The sequence below is a fragment of the Anoplophora glabripennis genome, unplaced genomic scaffold (genome assembly GCF_000390285.2).
Source record: "Anoplophora glabripennis isolate ALB-LARVAE unplaced genomic scaffold, Agla_2.0 scaffold5, whole genome shotgun sequence".
In the NCBI taxonomy this organism is placed as follows: domain Eukaryota; kingdom Metazoa; phylum Arthropoda; class Insecta; order Coleoptera; family Cerambycidae; genus Anoplophora; species Anoplophora glabripennis.
In genome coordinates this window covers 3251065-3277224 of record NW_019416525.1, presented here as the reverse complement: position 1 = coordinate 3277224, position 26160 = coordinate 3251065, and the positions used below count along the sequence as shown (strand labels likewise).

Below are 26160 nucleotides of genomic sequence, written 5' to 3'. Positions count from 1 at the left end.
CCAAAGAATCTCTCTTTCGAATATGTTTACATATTTAAGTTCAACTGTGTGTGTTTAACTAGAAAGTGTAGTAAAAATATTATATGGCGTAGTTTTTAGTAGAAATACTCATACGAGCTTTTATTGTTAAAATGATCCAAGCAATCACCCCCAGAAATATTTTTACATACGTAAGTTCCACTGTGTATTTGCATTTAATTGGAAAGTGTAGTAAAAATATTATTTGGCATACTTTTTAGTAGAAATACTCATTCATATGAACTTTTATTGTTAAAATGATCCAAGCAATTACCCTCAGAAATATTTATACATACTTAAGTTCCACTGTGTATTTTCGTTTAATTCGAAAGTGTGGTAAAAATATTATACTTATGGTGTAGTTTTTAGTAAAAATACTCATACGAACTTTTATTGTTAAAATGATCCAAACAATTACCTCCAGAAATATTCATACATACTTAAGTTCCACTATATATTTTCGTTTAATTCGAAAGTGTAGTAAAAATATTATATTACATACTTTTAGTAGAAATATCGAAGTAGGTGGGTTTGTTTATTGAGACGCCGTCAGGTTGCAAGCCTGGACCCGACGCGGTAACCTTCGTCGGGTCTCCGGCGTGTCCCTCCACTTTGACGTTGTAAGGACTCTTTGGAACATCACGGCCAGCAAATTTGACGTTAATTTTGTGGTTTCCCTCCTGTTGCGGGGTGTAGGAAACCGAGTACGTGAGATTTCTGTCGTTGTTGAATCTGACGTCGACCGGTTCCTTCTGTCCCTTGGGGTTCTCGACGATGACGTCCACCTGGCCCTTGCCCGCCGAGAAGGTCTCCACCGTGAAGTTAGCCGGGGCTCCAACCACGGGTCCAGCCGGTTCGATCCCGGGACCGTATACTCTTACTCTGCAAGCAAAGACGTAGGATTTTAGAAAAACTCAGCGGTGGAGGTGCCGAAGAACACTAAACGTCTCATCTAACGAAAATAAAGTTGTGATCTAAACGGGAAACAACAAAAAAAATATAAATGAAATCCTAGGGGGTTAGTAGTGCTATGTCGAGGAACACCAATCGTTTATGTTAATGCGTTAATCAGCCTTTTTTTCACGTTTTGACTTACCTAGGTGGGGGGATTCTATATGTAAACAAAGAAAAATATTAATTAAGTCTCCTTAAACTGTTCCTGGTTTCGGGAAAAAGTGAGAATTTCGGAACCTTTACAACCAACAATATTTTTTTACGACTTTACCGTACAATTGATTCTTAACTCGCACTTTTTTTCCTTAGGGATTTTATGCTTGTAATGTTTAACGCGTACGTACTTGTTCGGACTAGTTCTAGGCCTGAGGGGTGCTCCGGGCTTGATTTTTGCGTTTGGGTACTGCGACAGATACGTCATCATCGACTGCTCATCAATATTCGGGTTGACGATTTCTTCTGGCTTGATCAACTGAGGAATATTCAGCCAGTCGTCGGCAAGACCCATGGCTTCCGATGCGTTCTGAACTCCATCCTTGGGATCCCAATCCTGCAGCAATTCAAAAGTTAGTTGAAATTTTTGGAAACTTCGGCGAAACAATGTTTCGCGAACTCATGAGGCCAGTAGGTGTTAATATAATGTAATCAATAGATTTATTGGTATATATCTATATTTGATTCCTTACCGGCCAGTCTGGGCACAATCCTGGGGCCACAGCATCGACCAAAGCCCCGACAGCTTTCCCATCGTTCCAATCCGTTGTGAAATTTTTTATGGGAAGATCCGGTAGTTTTGTTTGAATCCAATTCATCAGCCTGTAGAAATAAATACATAAATGTAATATATTCAAGAACGATGGTGACGTTGCGAGAACTGCACGATTCATCTCGTCAAAACAAACAAAAATTTCCTTTAACAAAAATTGGAAGTAAAACAGTTTTTCGTCAATTACTCGGTAACAGTTGAAGATAAAGAGCTCAAATTTGGTACAGTTCAGGTACTGCATAGTACCTAGCACCTCGTAAAATTTCAAAGAAAAGTAACCAGTGGCGTCGAAATTAGAGGGGTCTGTTTGTTTCGACGAGGGGAAGGAATCGTATTAAACACTGTCGGTAATTTCGACCAACTTTTGGATTATTTTTCGTGGTAGATACCTTTGTTTGGGTGTTGGTTCCGTTCCACCATTGTTCATGTCGTCTTCGCCCTCCCACATGGGCAGGGATATTGAATAATGTAAGATGAGGGTCCATATTAATCCTAATATTAGTTTTAACTTACAATCTACTATATGACTCGAATCTGGAACAATAAGATCGTCGTCAGTTTGCGGAAAAATGGGATTTGTTCGTTAAATTCGCGATCTGGGGCAGGGCGAGCGCGCGGGGGGGGGGAGAGGGGGCTGAGCGATGAGGTAACCTGTGCATGACATTTTCAAAGAACTAGTTTTACAAATTACAGAATACGGAATAACTGTGGATGTAAATAGAAGAAACTTTCCGTGTAAAAAGCTCGATGCGAACGGCGAACGCCATATATATCTTGATTAGCGCATATAAATGCTCGATCGGATCTCTCGTTCTACAAAAGGTATAATGAAATGTAGAACGAGCGTGTAAGTCTTAAGTGGGTCTACATAATACGAACTATGTGGCCGAACCCAAGGAGACAGAGAACATTTTATATCCCAGCCAAGGGCGTCGCCAGCCAATGGGCCAGGGGAGGGCAAGATGAGAGAGAAAATGGCATAAATATAAATTATAGGTAGAAAAAAGTCCAGTGAATTAATTTTTTTAGAAATATTTTTAATAAAACTTAATAAAAAATTCATAAAAGTCGGAAAAAACGGTTTTTCGCTAATAAAAATAACTTCAAGTTGTATCGATTCGTAATTTTAAATATATCGATTGCTATATTACTTTTCGAGATATATCGAAAAAAATCGATTTTTTGTTTTTGCTTTTTTCTTGCAAATTACGGTTTTAAAACTTGTTACTTGCTGTAAAAGTAGCACTCGGTAAGCAAAAAAAGTGCCTTTTTTTAAATTAAAAAATATTAAAGATTTTTCGAGTTATATCGATTTTTCGAAAAAAAAAGGTCATTTCGGAATCGGCTCTCCTTGCTCAACGAATAGTCGTAGAGAAACGAATCAGGACTCATTTTTTTCCTTAAGATTTGTATTTTATGATAAAAAAGAGTGATAACGATTTTAATCATTTCTAGTGTCCAAAAAATGACTAAAAGAAGTAAACATTTTTTGGTTGCCTTTTTCTTGAATATATTTATCGATTTTCATTTCTCGATTATGTCTATTACATGAATCGATTGCTGGCATTTTTACGCGAATTTTTTTAAAAAACGTTGCTCTACGACCTTCTGGTGCCGATAATTTTTTTTTTCAAAAAATTCCACAGGATGATATTTAAGTGCTACAGCGTCCATTTTTACAGAGATTGAAGTTGAAGACTTATATTTTTAATAAAAAAATACTGTACTAAAATTCGATTTCTGGGGGGGTTGCCCCCCTGGCCCCCCTTTGGCGACGCCCTTGCAGTCCCAGCCGCTGTGGAAGGAGAACAAAACGCATATGTAAGAAGGCGTCTCGTGTTATGTTGGTAAGGTAGACGGGACACTTTCTTGAATTCAAACGAAATCTCGGATTCAAAGAAATATTACGTCACCACAGCCAACCGCAATGTTACGTTATCAATCCGGAATGGTCGAGAGCGCTTCGGTAAACCTAGATAAGGAGTAAATGGTGTTTATCTACACATTTCCAAACCTTCTAAATCGCGTTGGCTGATAAAAGTGAACAACTGCTTTATTTGTTTTAGCCGTGATTGAAAAAAAGGGTTGCTTTTTAAAATCGTGGTATCTGTCAGTCACACGGGCGCCGTATCTAACTGATAAGCGTTTCGAAATTCCACTTTAAATTTGACATAAAATAATCGTTTTAAGAATACAATATTGTATATACCATAAGGATGACGCACAATCAGTTGCGCTAATTAAGACATCAACGGGAAGTGCTGCAGGTGCCGTTCAATGTATCAGCGAACTGATTTCGGTTACGTTCAGGCTACTCCCGTTTTTAAAAAAGAACAAACACAATGACACCTCACGATTATCGAGAGATGTGACTCGTCGTTATGTATTACAAGGTCGATGTCGTCACCGTCAAATTAAAATACACCATAAATAGAATATGCAAAAATTTCAACGGACACTTTTGTTAAAAAGCGTCCGGTTTATCCTACGGCTCCGATAGAGCTATCGCATTGTTATTTTCATTTAAAAAAAAAATATATTAAACTTGGCCTACACCGGTCTTGGCACGGGCTTATAAAAATATAAATAGCAACAGTTTAAGCCGCCAGACTATAATTGGCAATAATTAATAGACGGGAGCATATACGGAATGTTCCGCGAGCTGGGGCGAGATGGAAAAGTAAATATTTAACGTTAAATAAAAAATTTTTAAACGTACAGTAAACGAGGTGATGTAACTTAGCTTAAGGACGACATAAACGACAATTACAACCAAGGGCAATAAACTTTGCTAAGCCTTTTAGTGCTTATAATTTAATCTGCATTCGTTGATTTAAATTATCCGACAAGTTCTACACAACTACAATGTGTAATGAGCTGGAAATATGCAGATTTGCGGACATTCTCACATTGCGATCGGATATTATTTTACTTGTTTTCAGCCAACCTACATATGTTTTTATTCACGTATTGTTTACATTACTTCCGAAATTGCTTACGAGTTCGTAATTCACAAGCACCCCGCTTGCTTATAACGCTGTTTAGCTAGTATTTTGCTTGAAAATTAATACGAATTGTGCTTAATAGAAGCATTTAATTTATTGGTTTGTTGTTAACGACCTGACGTATGGACTATATTCGTACAAGCCAAAAATAATTCGCGCTTATTTGTGTTAAATATAGAATCATTATATATTTTTTAATTTCCACGTTAAATATATATTCACAATTATATAGAGGAGGTACAACTAGGTCAAATTCTATTTAGCCAGTCTCAAAATATAAAAATATTTTTTTCAGAACTGAAAAAAAAACAGTCAAAGGTGTATATTTACAGATTCTATAAAAACATCGAGATTTATAATATTTCGGAAGAATGGGTTGTAAATGTGATGTCTAAGTAACATTATATCATCACAGTATTTTAAAAAATATACTCCGGTTTATGTAACAACAAGGCTGGTAATGGCAGCAAAGCGGTAAACAATATTTTATTATATTGGTGACTTCATTCGTTTCTACAAATATTTTTACAGAGATTGTGGGGTCTTTAATAGTGTGTCAATATGCGTGTTTTTCACATTTTTGATAAATACACGTAAGAGTGATATTCAAATTTAAACAAAGACGAAGCGTAAACATTTTTGATACGTACGGAATACCATTGAAATTAGGTCCATTTTTATTTCAAATCACCCCGTATAAGTATTTGTAACTTTGATTAGAAAGTGTAGAGAAAATCGTATCGTTTAAGCTATAAACGCCAGTTTTACAAACTTGACCTTTAAATAATAAATGAAATTGATCAAGGTCATAATATTTAATAAAATCTGCACAACTGCGGTCTGCTTCCAGACGTTTTCCGAACGCGTTGCCTAATTCTGGAAGTATTCGCGATAAATCTCAATTAACCACGAAAAGGAAATGATGTTATCGCCTTCCTTTCCAGATAAATAGGTGTTAAAATTGATATTTACGCCGATGACCTAATACACATTCATATTTATTCAGTTAGCTCTTGGAAAAACATTCGCGATGATAAATAAAAGTTAATTTGTGGCACATTGGAGCCCATTACTATGTTAGGTATTTTTAAAAGTGACGTAATCGACAGTTGATAAGTTATTTGTATAGGTATATATGAAACACAAGAAATAAATCGACCGTTTCAAACTTTTCTCATAGAAACTATAGCACTTTTTTTTTATTCAAATGAACTTAAGGTCATTAGACGACAGATGATATTTTATCCATCAAAAGGATTTTATGGCTTTTATTAATGTCTCGATAAAAATAACATCATTTGTGCATTTGCGATGTAGCGGAAAGAGTTTAATATGCAAAAATGTATGTTTTTATCTACTTGTGACTGGGCAGCATCCAGCTAGCAATGTTTGCTGTGTTAATACAGTTTTAATTTACTTTATTACAATATTCGTATTTAGTTTATTTACTTTTAGTGTGATGGGAGTTAAATCGGCGTAAAATATAAACAAATTCGCCCGTAATTGGTACAAATGGCGAAGAAAGTGGATACCTAAGTGTTACAAACTACACATCCGAAGGCCGTATACATATACGTTCACAATAGCATGCAGTTAGCTCCAAATTAGCTTCATTAAATCATGACATCACTGCCTTAACCAAAAGGCCGAGAATTATTCACCATTCTTATTAATTCGTTTACTCATGAAGAGGCATTTTAATTACGGCTAGCGCTAAATAAACGCTTTTTTTAATGTGGCCCGTCTGGTGATGCTGACTGGGTCAAAACTATTGCCATATATAGGCCCAGATTATCCATACGCCAATTACGATTAACGTCAGTCAAAGGATTGGATACGATAAAAAACGCTTCCTGCGAAAATTAATTAAAAATCAAACGTCGAAACGCCGACAAATATTTAATTTAGACGGTAATATTTTTAGTACTGCCACTGTATATCCAGTTCTAAGACAATGGCGAGGGTGTATTTAGCATATTTAATAGCAAACAATGCACATTCATTAATTTTAAAAAGTTGTTTCTACGGAATATGTAAAACAGCTTTAAATTGGTACTTGTGACTTCATTATATGATTTATGTCATGGAATACTGTCATAAAACAAAAATAACAAATGATTACGTGCAATTATCAACTTATGTCGTTTTTGGTTAAACGTTAACAAAAGCACAGATGTATGCGTTTCGATAGATCACGTAGTTGCGTTGTAAATTTTGAATGACAATCGAAATAAAAAAGTAATAAGCTGCATGTATTGTCAGTTATTTTTGTGTTGTAGGAGCGATTTTATTTTTCTCATTGTTTTTACCCATCTTTTGAATGATAATTGAAATAAAAAAGTAATAAGCTGCATGTATTGTCAGTTATTCTTGTGTTGTAGGAGCGATTCTATTTTTACCCATTATTTTTACCCATCTTTTGAAGGATAGTCGAAATAAAAAGGTAATAAGCTGCATGTATTGTCAGTTATTCTTGTGTTGTAGGAGCGATTTTATTTTTCTTATTGTTTTTACCCATCTTTTGAATGATAATTGAAATAAAAAAGTAATAAGCTGCATGTATTGTCAATTATTCTTGTGTTGTAGGAGCGATTCTATTTTTACCCATTATTTTTACCCATCTTTTGAATGATAGTCGAAATAAAAAAGTAATAAGCTGCATGTATTCTTGTGTTGTAGAAGCCATTTAATTTTTACCCATCTTTTGAATGATAATCGAAATAAAAAAGTAATAAGCTGCATGTATTGTCAGTTATTCTTGTGCTCTAGGAGCGATTTTATTCTGTATTAATTTTATCCCAGCGCTAAATTGAAACTGGAATCGAACGAAAGTGATTGTATTGTAATATTAATAGAATCAATTTTTTATTTATTTTGGCAACTATTCTTTATGTATACACGAGTTAAAGGTTTACATTTGCTTCGATAGATTTAAGATATTATTAACAGTATTGTATTAAACTACTTCCTTGGTATGTTTATCAGTCTAGATTTCGGTATGCAAACATAGTGGGTACTCGGTTTACTTGTTTAATGACGATTTCTTCGTAATTTTCCCAAACGTGACTATGATGGACTTGTATATTTATATCTGTGAGCTAAGAATAACATGATATCATTAAATATACAAAGTATCTCGATGACAGGACGATGTACCTGCTGATAAAAGTGTATTATCATTCAAGTAAAAGTTTAAACAAAGGAAAATATATTTTGATTGTACAATTTTGTCCACCCTGTAGCGGGTCGCATAACGCTTTATGTAAGTAAATGAACTATCGGTTTTAATGGGTTATTATTGGATCATTGGGTGGTATGTCGGCTGTATAACTCACGGCATTCACTTTGCTGTAGGTAGGACGCTGTACCACATAAGGTCTTAATTACAAGTGTGACGAAAACAGAATTTAAACGGAATGAGCAACAAAAGCGTCTTTATCAGCAGTTTGGTTAAGGTCGCGCGGAAAATGCCGTTTTACATTTACTCGTGAGACTGCAATTGCGGCAAATTTATACTGTTTCCCAATAAGCACGTTTCAAATTAGATATAAATTGCGAACGTTACACATTATCGTGTTAGCAATTTTATACCTGAAAAAAAAAAAAAAAAAAATGTCGCATAGAATTTTACCCAACCTTGAAGTGCATTTTTATAATTTACCGGTGTAATCTTTCACACAGGTATTCAAATATTTAAATAAATATAATTCCCAAGATAAAAATATTTTTATCTTGCGTTACTTAGATCACCGCAATAAATAGATGTAGAGATATTAAAAAATATGAATTATGCGTGTTTAAAAATTAGGTTATAGCAAATTAAGTTACTCCTACATTTTGCAACAGAGACACTCATCGTCCTAAATGTCCTTAATGCGAAAATTGCTTTAATTAGTCCGACTTTTACAATGAACTGAAATTCAAAATTTTACGATTAAATATGGGACCAGGAAAATTAATATTTACACATATTATAGGTACGCGCCTTTGCAGGAATATGGAAATAACCTCAATTTATTCAATAAACGTAAATAATTCCCCTTTACGTAATTACAGACGTTTAAAACACGTTTCCTATGTACGAATTTAGGACATGTGGGATAAATAAGCGTGCGTGTGGTAAGGGTGTTTTTTATTGGTTTGCAATTCATGAAAATAACTCGTGTGGCTTTTGGTCGTTTTGGAATTTGCGTTTGAAAATAAATTGGCGGTTAAAGGAGTGCAAGAGCAAAGGAACCAGAGAATTTATGTTATGCGCGTGTCGTTAAGAGAGACAAAACCGTCCAGCAGGATAAAGCAGGAATATGCGGTACTCACCGATATTAACAATCCTAATTCCCTCGTCGTCCTGGAGGAACTTAAGGGCCACAGACACATTTTCGAGTTTTTGCGAACGAAACGACGGTTTTTTGTTGTGTTTCGGCAGCCTCTTCCCTGACAATACCTCGATGAGCGTTATTAGCCGCAATCCATCACTAAGGTCCGTTTCCAAATTGCCAATGTGTTTTGAAACGGTCTTTAAATGTTCGTTTGCCCATCTCGTGAATGTATTTTGTTGTATTTTTTTCCATTGTGCGTCCTCAGCTAACTCGCGTTCAGTCGTCACCATTTCGTCCTCGTCATCAAACTCACAATAGTCTGCATCGCGCTGCAGAGGCAGGCAAGGCTCGACCGGTCCAAAACCGGTGTCGGCTTGGTAGGGAAACTGGCTCATCCTCAGAGACCTCTTGCTAGCTGACCAACACCAATCTAGTCACCTTATGACCCCCTATAACATATATAAAAGATATTCCGTGTGTCTCAAGGGCCGCAGGAATTCGCTCGGTATGCAGTTTATTCCTGCATCTTTTGCAGGACAGACAACAATGAGCGACTATCTGTCTTTTTTTCCGGTTAAAAACATATCTGAAAAGGAAGCAAAAACCGACGAGGGCCTTTTTATTAGTCACCCGTACGTCATGGCACACCAGAAACACCGATACGCTGCTTATATTTTATTTTAAACACGTACACCTGTTGTACATTTAAAAAAAATTTATAATTTTGAATATTTAAGACAATTCAGTACAGTTAGTATAATAATGAGTTTTTTTAAAAAAGATTTGAATTTTGGTTCAGATTAAACTAATTTAAATTAAAAATTCAAATTGTCATATTTTTTACACACTTTTGAATTCAAAATATTTTTTAATCAATAATTAAAAAGGTAATACGGAAATAACACGTCTCCAAACTATGTAAATTTTGTTTCAAAAATAATATGTTTTTCGATTTAGTAAAAGAATGTGCAGCCAAACTACTAAATATAGTTCCCAAACTTAATATGATCATTTTCTTGAAAGAACTCTCTTCCTATTTATTAAAGATCCAATTGAATGATCCTTTCTTGATTTGTTTTATTAAAACCATTTCTTTCTTTATAATTACTGATCATGTTATTTTTGACTTGGTTTCGAATACAAAATATTATTCTAATCAATAGTAAAGAGAGTAGCTTTATAAACTGTGTACATTTTATGTTTTTATGATGTTATAATGTTTATTCATGGTGGCTTAAATTTAACTCATTTAGAAAAAAATGTACTGCAGTAAACATGATAATTTTCCAGAAAAAGTCCTTTTCTCTCTATGAGGAATTAATTTCTTTTCATTTAAACCATTTCTTGGTTTAAATAGTTGGTTATATCACTTTTTAACTCACTTCCGAATAAAAAAATGTATGTATTGTTTTTTAATGTATTTTTTATATTTTCACAATATCACAATAAACATGGTTTCCAAAGCCTTTAGGCTGACTTCTAAAATAGCTCTCTTTTCCTATATTTTTAAAATATACAGATATTTTATTTAAAAAAATCGACATAGTTAATGACGTTTTATTTATTTATTTATTTTTTCATTGAAAATATTTTTTTAATGACTGGTAAAGAAGGAAATATGAAAATTCAGTGATATAATGTTTATGCATTGTTTTCATCTCACTTTTTAATTCAAAATATCAATTTAATGAAGGTAATATGAAAATAAAATGCTACAAACTACGTAAATTTTATGTTTCGGTGATAAAATATTAATGTATTTCGGTCAAATTAAATTGATTTGAGAAAATTATACTGCAGGTAAACCTATTAATCCAAAATCTAAAAATCCAAATGTTGAAAAATCAAATTTGTCACCAGTTTTTTTAATATTTTTTTTATTGAAGCCATTTCTTGTTTTTGACTTACTTTTGAATACAATATTTTTCAAACAAATAGTAAAGGGGCCGATATATAAAAAAACTACAAACTACGTAAATTTTAGGCTTTTGGAGTATACCTGCTGTTCCAAGATCCAAAACCCCTTTAATAGAATGAATGCCCAATTTTTGTGGAATTTCGTCTCCTGTTTATCCTTTCATAAATTTCAGAAGGTGTTTTCTTTGCGTCAAGAGTAGATGTACGACCTAAAAATAAAGAACGTTCGTTTATTTTTACGAAGTTTCACCATTTAGAGGGTAAAATTTTGTCAAAGCCTGTCCTGTCCGAAATACTTTGATATCTTAAAAAATAGTACAATCTAAAGTACCTTGTCGGGAAGTACATCGATAATCTTTAAATAGAGATTATACAAATACATAATATGTCGTAAAACTTTCAGGTATCATTTTGAGCATACACGAATATGGGAATTTACGTCCGAAAAACCGACCCGTCACAAATAATCTCACTTAAAACAATTTTTTTAATTCTCTATTATTTATTACAAATGTATTTAATTTAATTAATGTTTGTCCATGTACGAAATATACAGGGTGTTTCATAATGATGTGCAAATATTTTTTTTATCAATAGGAAAAGCTAAGCAAATATGAACTAAAAACTTAATAAAAAAAATTATAAAAGCTAATTATTTCGGACATTTTGAGATTTGAATAGTTTCTCAGGGGAGGCTCAAATAAAAAAAATACATTGGAAGTATCCCCCTAAAATTACTTTCTAAACACCTCCCTAACATATTTGCACATCATTATGAAACACCCTGTATACAAGCAGTCTTCTATGTACAAGTAACTACGAGAATTAAATTGAAAGAAAAAGGAGATGGCGCGCTTATTGACCTGAATAATATTAGATTGCGTTTCGCTCGTCTTTATTAAAAATTCATAACCCGATGTAGCACCTGGTCGTAAATGCAATTTATAAGTTCACCCAACTTTTTTTTAGCTCGGATAATGATCTCTTGAATAGTTTTCTTGGCACATGTCAAGAACAATAAACAGAAACGCAATTTAATCAGAGACATGCATTGAAAATCTCTTAAAGGGTTACCTAAGATCTTTTATTTTTTAAGTGAGTGGATACAGAGCCATCGACCTTAGTAGTACTACTTTCTTTTAGGTCACGGTAAAAAAGATTTTATTTTTATAAAATACGCAAGAAAAATCAAGTATTTGCGTTAAAATCGCATTTTCTGAATAACATCCAACGAGGATAAATTGTACACAGTAATATCACACATATGCAACGATTATTGCGAGAAATAATACTTTCCCTGTTACTTTTAGTCGATGGCACGCAATTTAAAATTGTATTTAATCCATTTAAAACTCATGTTAAATTTAGAAATGTCTAAGGGGTAAGTTCGAGTATTATTTGCACATATGTTTACATTTCCATGTAATTTTATACACACCTTTTGCTTACTAGAAATATAAGTCACATTGTTAAAAATAAATTACGTGGGAAGAAATTGAAAATAAAAATTAAAGCATTTTTCGCATGCAAACAGCGGCGTTATAAAAATTAGTTCGAATTCGTGTCAAAAATACTATTCGACGACGGCCTTCGACTAGAAAACATGCACTTTTCTAAAAATACAATGCTTGACGATGCACACTTTAATCTAACAACAAACTGGTGTTTACTATAAAAATAATGTCGTGGTTAAAATTCGGGACGGTTTTATTTTAATTTTAAATACATCCACTGGTTTATGTAGCTGTTAAAATACCACACATTTGCGTAATTATCAATAAAAAAAAATACTAGCGTCTCGATTGTACGAAACCGTAGCGATTTTGTTTTATTCGAGAGCAGAACGTTTGTTTTTACATAATAATTAAAAAGTAACGATCGGTGTGTGGTAATTACTACACAGGTGTACAAAAATAGACGCAAATGTCAGGATAACTTTTACACCCAACAGAACCGAATTTGTAATAATTTATTATTAATTGTAACCGTTACTTTACACCTGCATTACGCCGAACGGATTTTATAGAAGCTTATTTCACAGTGCATGCGAATTACGCTTTTCTACAAGCGTGGTAGTTCCAATTTCGCGCGAAAGTGTCATGTCGGTACTCTTTGTTCAAATGTGGGTAATTTAATTAAAACCCCACTTACCGGTGGTTATTGTTCGAGGGATAAGCGTCAAAGATTAATCCACAGAATCATTGCACTTTTGTAACACTTTTCGGTGTGGTTATGGGAAGACTGAGCACGACTCGCTAACTTAAGATATGTATGAAACTAAGAATAGAACTCTCTGTCCATGAGTTTAGTTGTTTATAGATTGTCTCTTAACTTAACCCCACTTTGAACGAATCCCCATTTTGTGTCATACGGGCGTTTTTCTACGTTTATTCCAAACGAAAATGAAATTTCAAGAATTTCCTCTTCCTTCCGGTGCTCAAAACCGCTTTGTCCTCACGGCAGATAAGATATAGTCCAGTCGTACACTTCAACCAACAGGTATGTGTTGCCTTTTGGTGTCGGGTCTCTTTACTTAAAAATACCAATTTGTTTATTGCCTTTGTCTTCGGGTTCAAGAAACCAGTAATCCTTTTTCTCTCTTGCAGCAAGCTTCATCTTACTTTCCATAACTACAGGTTATGGAAAACGGGAAAACTCAAATTTTTACAACAGTAAAGCGCGTTATAAAAAGTGGATACTTCATAAATCAAAAGGCTTTTATTTTTAAACGCAATTTTATAAACCGTGACTACACACACGATGTTTTTTATTGAGTCACCGTGTAGGGGCTTGTATTGTGTATAAAATATATTTATTTTTTATGCCGGTTGACTCACGTACACGTAGTACTGGCATCTTAACAAAATCATTTAATTGGTAATAAGGTGAGTCACGGGTTAAAATAAAAAAATTATATATGCCGTTGATAAGAAGGTACAGGAGCACGGAAGGGTCAAGTAAACAGGGAATTATTCCGTATTTATAGACGTCTTGGACACAAACAATTATTAATAACGCTGATAGGTTTTTATTGTTCGTTTTTGTAATTGTCGCGACTTTCTGGCACAACGCTGACTTAATCACTAGGGATATAAACTAGGCACAACAATCAAGGGACAAAAAAAAAATCACAAATTTTTAGGTGATTTTCAAGAGGCTGTAACTTCGCGAAAAGTGGTCGTAGAGTAATCACAGAATAAGCAAATTGAAGCTTGAGGCTTCTAGTTTCACGATATGAAAGTCAAAAATTTTTATCCTTTTCCACTTTTAAGAAATCATCCAGGGGAAAATAATAAAAAATTTTGCTTCTCTTTCGAAAGGTCCGCGGGCTTCAATAATTTTTTTTTGGCAATCCCACCTAGCAGCTCTTTTAGTTTGATTCATCCTCTTCAATTTGAGCTATTCACTTTTTGATAAAAAAAAATTGATTGGACAAAAACGGTTGAAATTTAAGTAATTAAGAATTTTCGCTAACGTGAGATAACTACAAAAAATGAAGAGACTGAGGATATTTTCAGTTTTTTTTTAAACTCTAAGTATCCCAAAGAAACCCTTAACAGTTCAAACCGCTGCTCTCATTGTGATACGAATGTTTGAAATTGTCACTTTTGCTAAAAATCAATTAAAGAATAAATTTTGCACCTTTTAAACATTTTGTTAAATTGAAAACGGTTTTTTTTACATAAACCCATATTTTTTATGCTGACAGGTGGGATTGCCAAAAAAATTTATTGGAGCCAGCGAACTTTTTAAAAGGGGAGTAAAAATTTTGAAAATTTGTTTCCGCTGGATTTCCTACAATTTCTGGATGATAAAACTTCTTGGCTTCCAGATCCTGAAACAACAAACTGCAGGCTACAATTTTGTTTTTTTTTTTTGAAAATCACCTTTAAAAGATTTCTTTCGTCCTTTAATTTTTGTGACTAGTATATTTAACATACCCCTATGATTATTGTAGATTATATCCGATTTTTGTGTCATAAATACTATTATTCTACTCTAAACTCGGTTTCAGTCCAGTACCTTTGAATAAAGCTTTTTCTGGGAAGGTTATCGCCGAAATAAATTGTAAATCGTTTTTTATGGCAGATTAAAACGATTCTATTGAAGGATTTTGGGATATACGAGCATGTTTTCCCGTTTCGAAATTTATAATCCGTACGAGTTTGATTTTCCAGGAAATACGATTCATTCTGAAAACCCTGAGATCAGTTGTCGGTGTACAAAAATGTTTTGATACAATTTTCTTTGATCCTAAAGTAATTTTCAACGCGCCAGTACTATCGGGCGGTAATTACGCGTAGAAGATGCCTTTGGGAAAACATTTGGGCGGTTGCGCAAATAATATAATTACACCGTATTCATCTATATTCTGAGTAACGTGACCTAAAAAGAATCCATTTCTGCCATATATGGTGCTGAGCTTGTGAAGTTTGCCATTGCCATTCTAGCCTGTTTAATCACACCGCGTTATAAGCAACACATGGTTGCTCGTCGTTGTTTAACACACTTTTGAATCATTCCTTGCGGGAAATAATAAGAAAATCATTGGCATATGCGACGCAAAAGACAAGCTGGTGTATGATCAGTTATTTCTAGTAATAATCGTTTTCTAGTTACGAGGGAACATCGCTGTGTAGTTGACCCAGACGAATTTCATAACAAATTTGACCCTAATTTTACTATTATAGCGTTAAGCAACCTTTGGAAATCGTGTTTCAAATCCTTTTACGTCCATCTATCGAGACAGCTCCACATAAACGAAACCCAGCATATGCTCCTAAACAAAGCGGACATTTCACAATTTTCGCACACAGTCCTTATGATTTCAATTACTCCTATTCATTAAAACCAGCGACGCGTTTTTCGGTTAATTCGCGCACGTTTCGAAATATTTTTTAGCCGTTCTTGAGGCCGGCTTTGTAGAACATCCGGTAGATGATAATCTGGCACGCAGGTATTCGCATCGGTATGGTGTTTTGGCCGGAAATCGAACAAAAGGGTAAAACCGGAAGAGTTGTTACACGGACACTAGGTCGAAACATATTTGTTATGATCATTATTTATTTTCACGTAGTACCCATATCGCGCGCAATAATGTCGCAGTAATGTTGGCCGCTGTTATTTTCGTAAATATCTTCTTCGTCGTGCTCAGCAATTGTCAAAAGTGGCAGCAGGAAAGGCAGCCCGTCGTAAGGATCCAACAAGGTCTTCTGGCTGGGGTAAGGTGTTAATTAAAATGATAAACCGACGTATTCAGTGCCAACAATTTTTCGTACAGGTGGCGGTTGATACAGAGTCATCTAAAATCGTCAACAGTTATCTGGGTGTACCTTACGCCGCGCCCCCTGTAGACAGTCTAAGGTTTTCGTCCCCAGCGAGACACTTAGGGTGGAACGGGACATATGATGCAACCAATTTTAGGTCCAGATGTCCCCAATTACCTCTACGGCTTGGCGTAACCAATGAAGATTGCTTGCATCTCAGTATTTGGTCGCCATCTGTAAGTTTGCTAAATTGTTGGGTTACAGGAAGTTATAAACGTAATTTTTAGAATTTAGGGAATTACGCACCTTTACCAGTCGTGGTGTTCTTCGAAGGTTTGGACTTTTTCCAAAGTAGCTCCATTCCAGTATCAGGCCAAGACTTAGCAGCCGAAGGCATAGTAGTTGTCACTGTGAATTACAGGTTAAATATATTCGGTTTCTTTTGCCTTGGCACTGCCGAATCTAGAGGAAATCTTGGGTTGCTAGACCAGTACTTTGCTCTGTTATGGATCAGAGAGAACATCAAACAGTTTGGGGGTGATCCTGAGAAAATTACTCTGTTCGGGTATTCGTCTGGCGCTGTTAGTGTGGCATTGCATATGGTCTCGCCAAGAACTGCCGGTAAGAGACGTAGATAGGACCTAGTATCGTTTCAATCCTTGAAATTTTAGGTTTGTTTCAAAGAGCTATAATTTCGTCCGGAAGCGTGGTCACACCGTGGCAGATTAATAACGATCCCACAGTCGCATCCAAGGAAATTATAAGATTGCTAGGTTGCAACGCGTATACTCTCGATATACTCGGATGCCTTCGAGCGAAGAAAGCAGAAGAAATCCTGGAGGCACTTCAAGAATACTCAGAGGTAATCACTTCTTCCGTAGATATTTTAGAAGTAATAACGGTTTATTCTTAGTCTCGGAATTGGACGGACATGTTTCTACCGGTGGTGGATAATTTCCTTCCGGAAAATAACAGGTACTTACCTGTAGAACTGTCGAAGGCCTTAAAGGAAGGTACGTTTCTGCAGGTTCCGATTCTAACTGGGATATCAAAACCGATTACGTATCCTCAGCTCGACGAATGGCTGGAGCTAGCCAGTCAAGGTTACTCTCAACTCCAGCAATACGTGGAGAGAGCTAAAATTCCAGAAATCATACGGTTATATAAATTTAACGGAGGTAGTAAAGAAGACATATTTGATTTAATCAAATGGAAATATGCCACAGTTGTCCAGGAAGATGTGAGGTTCTTATTTGATCAGTTAAAAGAGTTGGAATATGACGCTAAAATCGAAGCTCCTCACTTTTTGCAACTGTCGCAATTTTCTACTTACGTGCAACCAATTTTTGTCTATTACGTGGACGATCTTGGCATAATGGCAAATACGACAGGTAAAGAGTTTTTTTTGATAGGGTGTTACTGATGCGTCGATTTTTAGATCATCTAGCTGCGTCGGACTTACTGTTGCTATTTGGACCAGATTTATTGAAACAAATTGGTAGGAAAGGATTCAACTCCAACGAGATGAGACTTGGTGCCCAAATTAAACAGATGTGGACGAATTTTGTAATATTTGGGTAAGGATTAAGGAATACTTTGCTGTGATACGAAAAACTAAGTAATTTTTTTAGGAATCCCACTCCAAATAACGTAAGAGTCAAGCCTTGGGCAAAATATACTTCGGAGAATCCATATATCGAGATGTTTGAGACTATCAAGTCTATTGATGTAAAAGAGGAGACCAAAAGGCGAAACAAGAGAGTGACGTTTTGGAACCACCTTTTGCCTAAACTCGCCCAACGTAGAAGTATCCTCTCGAGCAATATTCCAAAGGAGTTCCAGAACAGTCCAGGTTAGAAAGTTCTATAATTCTTGTAGAAGAAGATAATAGTTTTGTCTTTTTAGATCCTGCTGCAGGATTTCGACACGCTATGTATACCCTGGTGGCATTGGTCGTAGCTCTAATGGCTCTTTTGGTGATATGCATTATTTTGTTGAAAAAGCGGTCGAAGGATAGAGAAAGACACATACATCTGGGATATTAATGTCGGTTGTTTTAAAATACAATTTTAGGCAAGGATACTAGACGTTTGAAATTTCAGGCTTAAACATGCGTGAGATTTGATTGCCAACAAGTTTACAATTGCATGACAAGTCGCGTCGTTAGATATCTGAGAAAATTCAACATCAATAAATTTACGTAGTCATAGTTTGTAGGTTATAATCACGGAGACGGTAAAAATTAGAGGAAGTTGTGACGGTGGTTAAAAAAAAATATGTAGTAATAAAAATGAGTCATACTACATGTTGACAAATGGTGTCCTACTTTGTAATCAAATTAATTAGCTTCCAATTTTTGAAATCAAATGTAGTTCTGTTAATACTAAAAAAATAAACTTTAATAAAAGAACTGTAGTTTTATTAAGTACCTGCTTTAATTTCTTTGTTGCAAATAAACTGGTTTATTAATGTATATTTTCAGAAAATATATTTTTAATTGATTTAAAGGATGCTTTCCACCTTCTAGAATTAGGGGGGAAAAGTTTTACGCCTGTGCACGACTACCTGGTGGAAGGGTACAGCCTAATGACGTGGGCTGTCATAACTGAGCCGCGGAACATAGGCGTACGCATTATTATTAAAAAGCAACAAATTAAAATGTCTACAATACACCACCATAAACGCCAACGGATAGGAATTAATTAAGTAACATCCGCACCATAACAAAGCAACAGTATACTAACGTGACGTGAACGTGAAAAGCATCCTGAGACAGCGGCTCACGCATGTCTCGGTTGGCCCGCCACTGCATTGCGGCTCTCTCGCTGAGAGCCTTACTAATGATTTACCTTTTGATTTCTAACTTCTCTACCAGACGTCGCTAATATTATCAGACGTTAAGAGAAGTTTCTGTTCAACTAAAGGAAAACGGTACGTGGCATGACCTTGATAATTTTAATTATATTCACTTCAAATTTTGATTATATCTCTAAATTAACATTCATTCCAAAGAGAAATACGTATTGCCCGTTCTTGGTCAAAAAATGAACTTTGAAAAACTTGTTCTTATATGTATTTAGTCAATACCTATGTATAGGTCTGGTCGAACTAAATATGGAGATAGTAAAAATGTATACGCCTAGTTGAAGAAAGCGCGCGGGCGAACGGCGCACAAACACAGCCGCACTCGGCGACCGGCCATAAATTCAGTAGACGACAAATGGTCTAGCAGTGCAGCAATGTGGAATTTGGTGTGATTCAGGAAATTTTAATTTATTATAGGAACTTAATCATTCATATTACAATTGTGAAAGGGAGAAATAAGAGGGATATTTTGTTTACTAATATTATTACATGGCATTTTAGAAACTTTTTGAAAAGGAACAAAACGAAATTTACCATCAATGTAATACAATTATTGTTTGAGGACATAAATAATTAAAATATGTTGTTGGTCAAATGAACATATCACAGAAACTTTCTACACATTACTTATATACAAATTATTATAATTTTTTACCTTTAGCAGAAAACTTATTTAGGGATGCCTATGACTCATTAAATTTTATTGCTAGGCATTTTTATACATGTTCAACTGACTTCGGGAAGACTATACTATTTATGAATAAATACTGATATTTTGAACAGTTAAAGATGTGGTTAATAATATCCTTGAATATTATTATCCTTACTTTTCTTTCCATGTGAACCATACTAAAGTTAATTTTCATTTGATACTCGCAAATGGGAATGTCAATATGAGAAAAATAGCCCTCACTAAATAAATGAAAATCCGTTTGAAGTCAAATTATATTTTCCTTTATTTATGTTAATATTTATATACTGAAATCATAATAACTATAACATAAAATAAAAAGTATATGTCAGTGCATGATAAAGATATGAAATTTGCCTAAAAACTAATGTTTTGGTATATTCATATGATATATGAAAGTTTGTTAAGTGATATTATTAAGGTAGTACTAAATAAATTTTGTTTGATCCCACGGATTAAATAAATGGTGTTGCTCTTTGGCAGCACAGTCTTTAAAATATCGTTTCAGAATGTCCAAAATGAAGTGTTGTGTTCGTGTACTGGGACCTTGGTTGTAAAACAACTAAATCAAGATTTGTTACCCAAATTATTTGCGTGCAGATATATAAATGAAAACAATAAATAATACAAATAACAGCTATAAACACAATCTAAGTTAACAGAGTATTAATACATTAGCACTATTTTCAAGCAAAACCAACATGAAATAATTTGTTCGAATATTTGACCCTTTGCCTTATTTAAATAATTTACAAAAAAATACAAATTCCAAAAATTTGGCACCTGTTCCTAAATAGTATTTATCAACGATACCAAATTTAAAACTATCATTAAATACAATCCATAATGTACCACTAACTATAATACAAGGCATATAAATACATAACATTGTATATCTAATATATTTACAAAAAAAATAACTCGATATTTATTTACATCACACACAACTGAACTTGACGCCATCGTCGCTGGAGTAACAATTATGGCAGTGCAATTTCTGGTTTCGAACCCTAACGTCTGTTCCCATCAGACCGTCACCCAGCTGAACGTGGCAGACGCAGCATTTAAAGCACTCCATGTGGTAAAAAAGGCACAAACTCTCTATTATCATCGCCGCTCCCCTTCCTAAAACAAAGATATTTACGTATTTAATCATTTATTGCGACCACCGGAGGATAAAAGTACATTTGTAATTTTTTCGACGTGGATACGTCTGTAAAACCGGGATGTAACTAAAAAGATCTCCCCGTTCACAACTCTCGAACGGACAAACCGATTGAGATGAGCAAGTGAAAGCATTAACTTAATACGAAACTTGTGCGTGAGCATGTGAAATATAAATAAGCCGTTTGAAACGTCAAAAAGGCTAAACTACTGACAACTGACACGGAATCCTGCTAGCCGAATTTAAGACGAAACCAACTTACCAGCTCTCGACAACGTCTTTTGTTCAGAGCGCCTCTAATAGGGTCGTTACCTTAGATTCAAAAAATTGAATTTGCTATTATTTTTCAGTAGTAAAAGCTTATATATTTATTTTCATTAACTTACTTTTCAGAAAAAATGGATCACAAAGGAACAATATCAAAATAAAATTTAAACATTTTCTGTCCTACCTAAAATTATTGTCTCTCTCGCTCTCTGCGCAATCGAGACATAAACAAAATACACAGAAAACTATTTCACATCATGATTCAGGACAGTTTTGATACTTTATAATTTGAGGTTAATATCACAGACCTAGATCTGTTATTTATTTATTATATAGTGTGTGGCAGTGACAACTGTTAAGTATATTGTAATTTTTCATACTCTCCTTGTTAATTAAAATTATAAGTAAAAATCACACAAAAACACAACCGGTCACTAGCACAACAAATAGTAAATGTTAAATGACAGATGACAGAAAATGTAAGTGTTCCAGCAATATCAGAATAGCCAACTTAACTTGTTATACCAACTTAAATTTCAAGCGTAATGCGCATGCGACAGTTGACGTCACAACGCCTAATACAAAAGGACGGAAAATGTTCATATTTTAAAGTTGTATATCAGTTAATATCAGTAAAAACAAAATTCTGAAAAATGTTATATTAATTTTGAGACATTCTGAATTCAAATAAATATTGTAATTGAATGCAAAACAACATTTGAGCAGACGCTCTAAATCTTAAACAGAAATATTTAATGAACAATTTGAGGCCTTGTTTATCAAAATCGGTTGCTCTGTTAAAAAAAAAATTACAGTGTTGTGAAGAGTAAGCTTTGCTCGATAACACCAGTGTTTATTCAAGTGCAGTTAGACAACCAACATTAATTATGGACTGTGTTTTGCACGTCCTGCCATCTAGAGGTATGGTCCAGAACTAAGGCCAGTTGTCTAACTACAATATACAAGTGAGATGAGCTCATCACAATTTCAGTTATCGAGACGTATCCACGTCCTGTAACTGTTGCGTTGCGGCAGCGTGGCCCAAGCCGCCCCGAGTTTTTTTGTGGACAGTTTCCAATGGACTAACTCATCAGTAATATTGTTTCGGAAGTACGTTTTTTGCTGTAATTTTTCGAAAAATCATAATATACCTAATTCGTTTCCGCAATACGAACACTTTTTCTTCCCGCTGACGCTGAGGATCCTATCTTGGGATTCTTCCAAAACTAAGGGAGGAGAATAAGGCATAGTCGGTAAAGCGTGACCCACAGTTTGGGGATGGCCCAAATATGGATGTTGCATATACTCTTTATTTAAACTACCATCAGATCTATAACAGATGCGTTTATTTTAAAAAGACTAAATGATATTTGACGAATACCTTCGGTTCTGTTGGTTCCTCTCGTTAATGTTTGTTCTATTTTGAACACGTTGGGTAAGAGATTGTATAATCGAGTCGGGTAGATGCTTCTCATGCCTGGGTTGTTGCCAGTTTCTATTAGCTGCCACATTCTTTTGTTGATCAGAGATTCTCCTTAACTCGGCTTCCTGTAATACACACATATAATAAATCATTTTAATTGCGTATATACTGTATGCAAATATCTCAATAAAACTCAAAACGCCCATGTCTTGCGGTTATAAATACAGAATTTACTAACGTGTATATACAAGCGTACTGTCATGTCGTTATTATTCTTAGAAACGGCACGCACAGTCGAGGGTATGTAAAGTTAGCAAAGGTTAGTATTCAAAAGACTTAAGACCTGCGATAAATTTTCAAAATGTATAAATCAAGAAAACGTATTTTCAAGTATGAGAATTATCCAGTTAAGCCAAAATTATGGGCAGTATTATGAAGTGATTTACTTGAACCGCAAATTTTAAATTACACAATTTTTTTTAAATAAAGTATGTTGTATGTATCCCACCTGAAAGACCCAGTGTTGATTGTAGTTCTTAGCTTCGGGATTGGCCTTGGGCTGTATCCAGTTGTCATTAGGGACATGCCTCGACCTTGGCACCGCACTTAAAGCTTGCAAACTATGCTTGGACAATTGCCTCGTCCCCTTTACGTTCGGGTGTTGCAAACTGGGAGGAACGATCGGATTAAAAACAGACAAATCCTTGACGGGTCTCAAGGGTTTCCCTGGCATTATCGGTTGTCTGTTCGGGGGAGGCGACTTAAAGGCAGAGTGGTGCATGTCGTGTTGCAACTCGGGCATGGATTTTCTGTGATCTAACGGTACCCTTAGGTCGCTGTCTATCGACATGGACCTGTCGATCCTGTGGTGATCCGGCGAGAGTTTCTGGTAGGCGTGTTGTATGTTAGGCATCGATTTTCTGTATTGCAGATCAATGTCCGGAATGCTTTTCTTGTAGACGTAGCTTGGTACGTCCGGTACAGACTTCCTGTATTCCAGAGGGACGTTTTGCAGTTCCGGCATGGATTTTCTGTAATCCACAGTACTGTCCGGCGGGTAACAAGGGTAAATTTCGTCACATATGTTCTCTAACGAGTGACGGTTGCTCTGGAGTCTAGCTTTGGCTCTGCTTTCACGAAATAACAGATTTTCCCTTTGCCTTTCCAGTTCCTCCCTCTCCAGTTGCCTCAGTTCTTGTTCTACTTTAAGGACCTCGGAATCTTGATCAGCTAGAAAATCTGACGACGGCTAAAATAGAATCCTGTTATTACCAAGTTTACGATTACACGCGTATTTCTTGTACCTGAGGGATGTAGGGGCTGTTAAATTGGTCACTTCCTAAAGACGGTTCGTACGAGGAGATACTTTCGGTTCCAGGCAAGAAACTGGATTTCCCCAAATTTTGACCGACGTATTCAATGGTGTCTCTGGATTGTTCTTCTTTTTCTACCATTTCAATTATCTCCCTCTCCTTCTTTGTTATTTCGTCTTCCTCGGATGTAATACTATTAGTTTGCTGAAAAGAATTAAGGTAAAAAATATTATATGAGAGTAACAAATATTTACCTCACTATCTTGCCTTTCATGGCTTGGTATGCTAGAATCCCCCACACTGCTACACCAAGTGTCACTAGACAACCTTCCTCTATCTATGTCTAATCCGGAATCTTGACTCTCCACCTTGCTCAATCCGCTGATCCGGTTCTCCTCCTGAAGCTTCTTATATAACGACTTTTCCAATTTCGACTCCTTTTGTAAAAAACTGTTCAACTCGGGGGGCTTTTCTATCTCCGGGTCAATCTGGTCGTCTGTGGGTTCGTCTAAACCCAAGAAACTAGATCTTTTAATATGCATTTCTTTCTTAATCCTCTTTGTAGAGTTCATGCGTTTCATCGGTTGCGGAGCGTCGTCCTCCGGTGGGGGTGGAGGGGGAGGTTTCACTTTAGGGGGTTCCATCTTGGGAGGCGTCAGGGAGAAGGGACTGTCGACAAGGAAGTCGTTTGTGATAAAGTCTGGGGCACCGTTGTACGGTTTAAATTCAATGTTCTCGTAGATTGCTGGCTTTGGTTTCGGATGTGGTACCTTTTCTACTATCGTAGCTTCCTTTGGTACCATCGGTGGGTCTTCTTTTGTGTTCGTTTGGGCTTCCTTTGCAGCAGAAATGTTTTCCGAGGCGTCTTTTTTGAGAGATTCTAAGAATTGTTCGGTCGTATTTAAAATTTCTTCTCGGGAGTATGTTGGTGACGTTATTTCTTGGCGGTCTCCACTAATATCCTCCTTGGATGCGACTTCTAAGGAATTATTATTGCTTTCTTTCTTGTCCTTGCTATCTATTCTGAATTGATCTAGTTCTTTTTCGAACTGGGAAAGGTCCTTTTCAAACTGGGTCAGTTCGTTTTCTTGGTTCAATTTTTCTATACAGCTGGGGATGGTATTCAGAGCGATGTCTGTGTCGGTATCAATTGGCTCATCAGCTTGGCTGACTGAACATGATACGTCCGCAGTGTGAATACCGCTATCTTCTCTATCCGAAGAAATTCCAGTTAGTTCCGCAGATGAGACAGAAGGAGCATAATTTGAGTTTGTACAATAATCCATAAGATTGTTATCGGTTGGCGATTTGCCGTTCATCAGGTTGTCTAAATCTCTATTAAACATATTTAATTTATTCATATATAGTTCTGTTTCTGGACTAGAACACCTATCCGAAGAATCATTCTTCCAACTAGAGGTTTTTTTGGTTTGAAAGTTGGGGGTACTGCTAGACTTGTCTAAAAGGTAGTTGCTAATTTTACTGGGACTACTCGTTTTCACGGTAGTGTTGTTGTTCTGCTTATCGAAGTCGTTTTGTTTATTGAAATTTTGTAACCGTTGCTTCACAGACACTTGAATGTCGTTCTTGTTGACGGCTTTTGAAGATTGATCTGCAGATTTTTCTAGGCTTTTCAACCTGTCCTTTATACTTCTCGAATTAGCAAAGTCTTCGGACAACCTTCTCGAACTATTGGACTCAAAGTGGTTGATCTGAATCGATTTTTCACTTTCGAATAAACCCTTACGTTTAAAGATTTCTCCCTTTGGCAGAACTGTTTGCGCTTCAGAAAATTCCTTAGATTTTGATTGTTCCCTGTTTTTGGTGAAGATGGATTCGTCCACCTTTATTTTCGTTTGGATCCTCGACCTGTAATCTTGAATCGCCCCCTCGTAGGTATATTGCTTGGTACTTTCTTTTGTACTGTTCGTTTCGGCGTATAACTTTGTCTCATATACCAGTTTAGGTTTAGCTAAAATATTAGGTTTCACAGTGCTCGTGTTTAAGTTAGTTGTATATGTACTTGAATATATTTTTGGGGAAGTATTATTATTGACTGTGGGACTGGTTGGTGGTTCTTGTTTTGTTACATTGGTTTCATCTTCACTTTGACTTTGGTTTGATGTGCTGTCTCTATTACTAGGCGAATCGTAAGTATGTATCTCTTTTTCATCCTAAAATCAGCGGGAA

General features: G+C 35.5%; 3 protein-coding genes across 7 annotated transcripts in view; 1 reads left to right on the top strand and 2 right to left on the bottom strand.

Moving 5' to 3' along the window:
• Positions 1–13222, bottom strand: part of LOC108906795 (filamin-A) — a 38679-nt gene extending 25457 nt beyond the window's left edge. Inside the window, exons 1-7 of one of the 2 annotated variants that reach the window (XM_018710160.2) lie at positions 13131–13222; positions 11062–11188; positions 9061–9511; positions 2128–2272; positions 1659–1788; positions 1317–1522; positions 521–900 (exon numbers count right to left, since the gene is read on the bottom strand). In XM_018710160.2, coding sequence (XP_018565676.1) covers positions 521–900; positions 1317–1522; positions 1659–1788; positions 2128–2272; positions 9061–9457 — 1258 coding nt within the window. In that variant the 5' untranslated portion in view covers positions 9458–9511; positions 11062–11188; positions 13131–13222. The remainder of the gene's footprint in view (positions 1–520; positions 901–1316; positions 1523–1658; positions 1789–2127; positions 2273–9060; positions 9512–11061; positions 11189–13130) is intronic. The other variant, XM_018710155.2, reaches the window with a different exon arrangement.
• A 2429-nt stretch (positions 13223–15651) lies between these two features.
• LOC108906781 (liver carboxylesterase 4-like) lies at positions 15652–18633 on the top strand. The gene is made up of 8 exons (XM_018710140.1): positions 15652–16201; positions 16261–16482; positions 16534–16867; positions 16918–17108; positions 17160–17637; positions 17685–17823; positions 17878–18098; positions 18152–18633. The coding sequence occupies exons 1-8, from the start codon at positions 16088–16090 to the stop codon at positions 18289–18291; spliced, it is 1839 nt and encodes a 612-aa protein (XP_018565656.1). The 5' UTR covers positions 15652–16087; the 3' UTR covers positions 18292–18633.
• A 1421-nt stretch (positions 18634–20054) lies between these two features.
• LOC108906807 overlaps positions 20055–26160 on the bottom strand; it is a 40926-nt gene continuing 34820 nt past the window's right edge. For 3 of the 4 annotated variants that reach the window (XM_018710188.1, XM_018710190.1, XM_018710189.2), the window contains exons 6-11: positions 24225–26144; positions 23962–24174; positions 23166–23906; positions 22616–22782; positions 22386–22564; positions 20055–20927 (exon numbers count right to left, since the gene is read on the bottom strand). In XM_018710188.1, the coding sequence (XP_018565704.1) occupies positions 20740–20927; positions 22386–22564; positions 22616–22782; positions 23166–23906; positions 23962–24174; positions 24225–26144 (3408 nt within the window). In that variant the 3' untranslated portion in view covers positions 20055–20739. The remainder of the gene's footprint in view (positions 20928–22385; positions 22565–22615; positions 22783–23165; positions 23907–23961; positions 24175–24224; positions 26145–26160) is intronic. The other variant, XM_018710191.2, reaches the window with a different exon arrangement.

What these genes read in the sequence shown, in the direction of transcription:
- LOC108906781 (XM_018710140.1), top strand. Translation starts at nt 16,088, where the DNA reads ATGTTGGCCGCTGTTATTTTCGTAAATATCTTCTTCGTCGTGCTCAGC. An exon ending in TCAGTATTTGGTCGCCATCT is followed by an intron (nt 16,483 to 16,533) that starts GTAAGTTTGCTA and finishes CGTAATTTTTAG; the next exon opens with AATTTAGGGAATTACGCACC. An exon ending in ACGAATTTTGTAATATTTGG is followed by an intron (nt 17,824 to 17,877) that starts GTAAGGATTAAG and finishes TAATTTTTTTAG; the next exon opens with GAATCCCACTCCAAATAACG.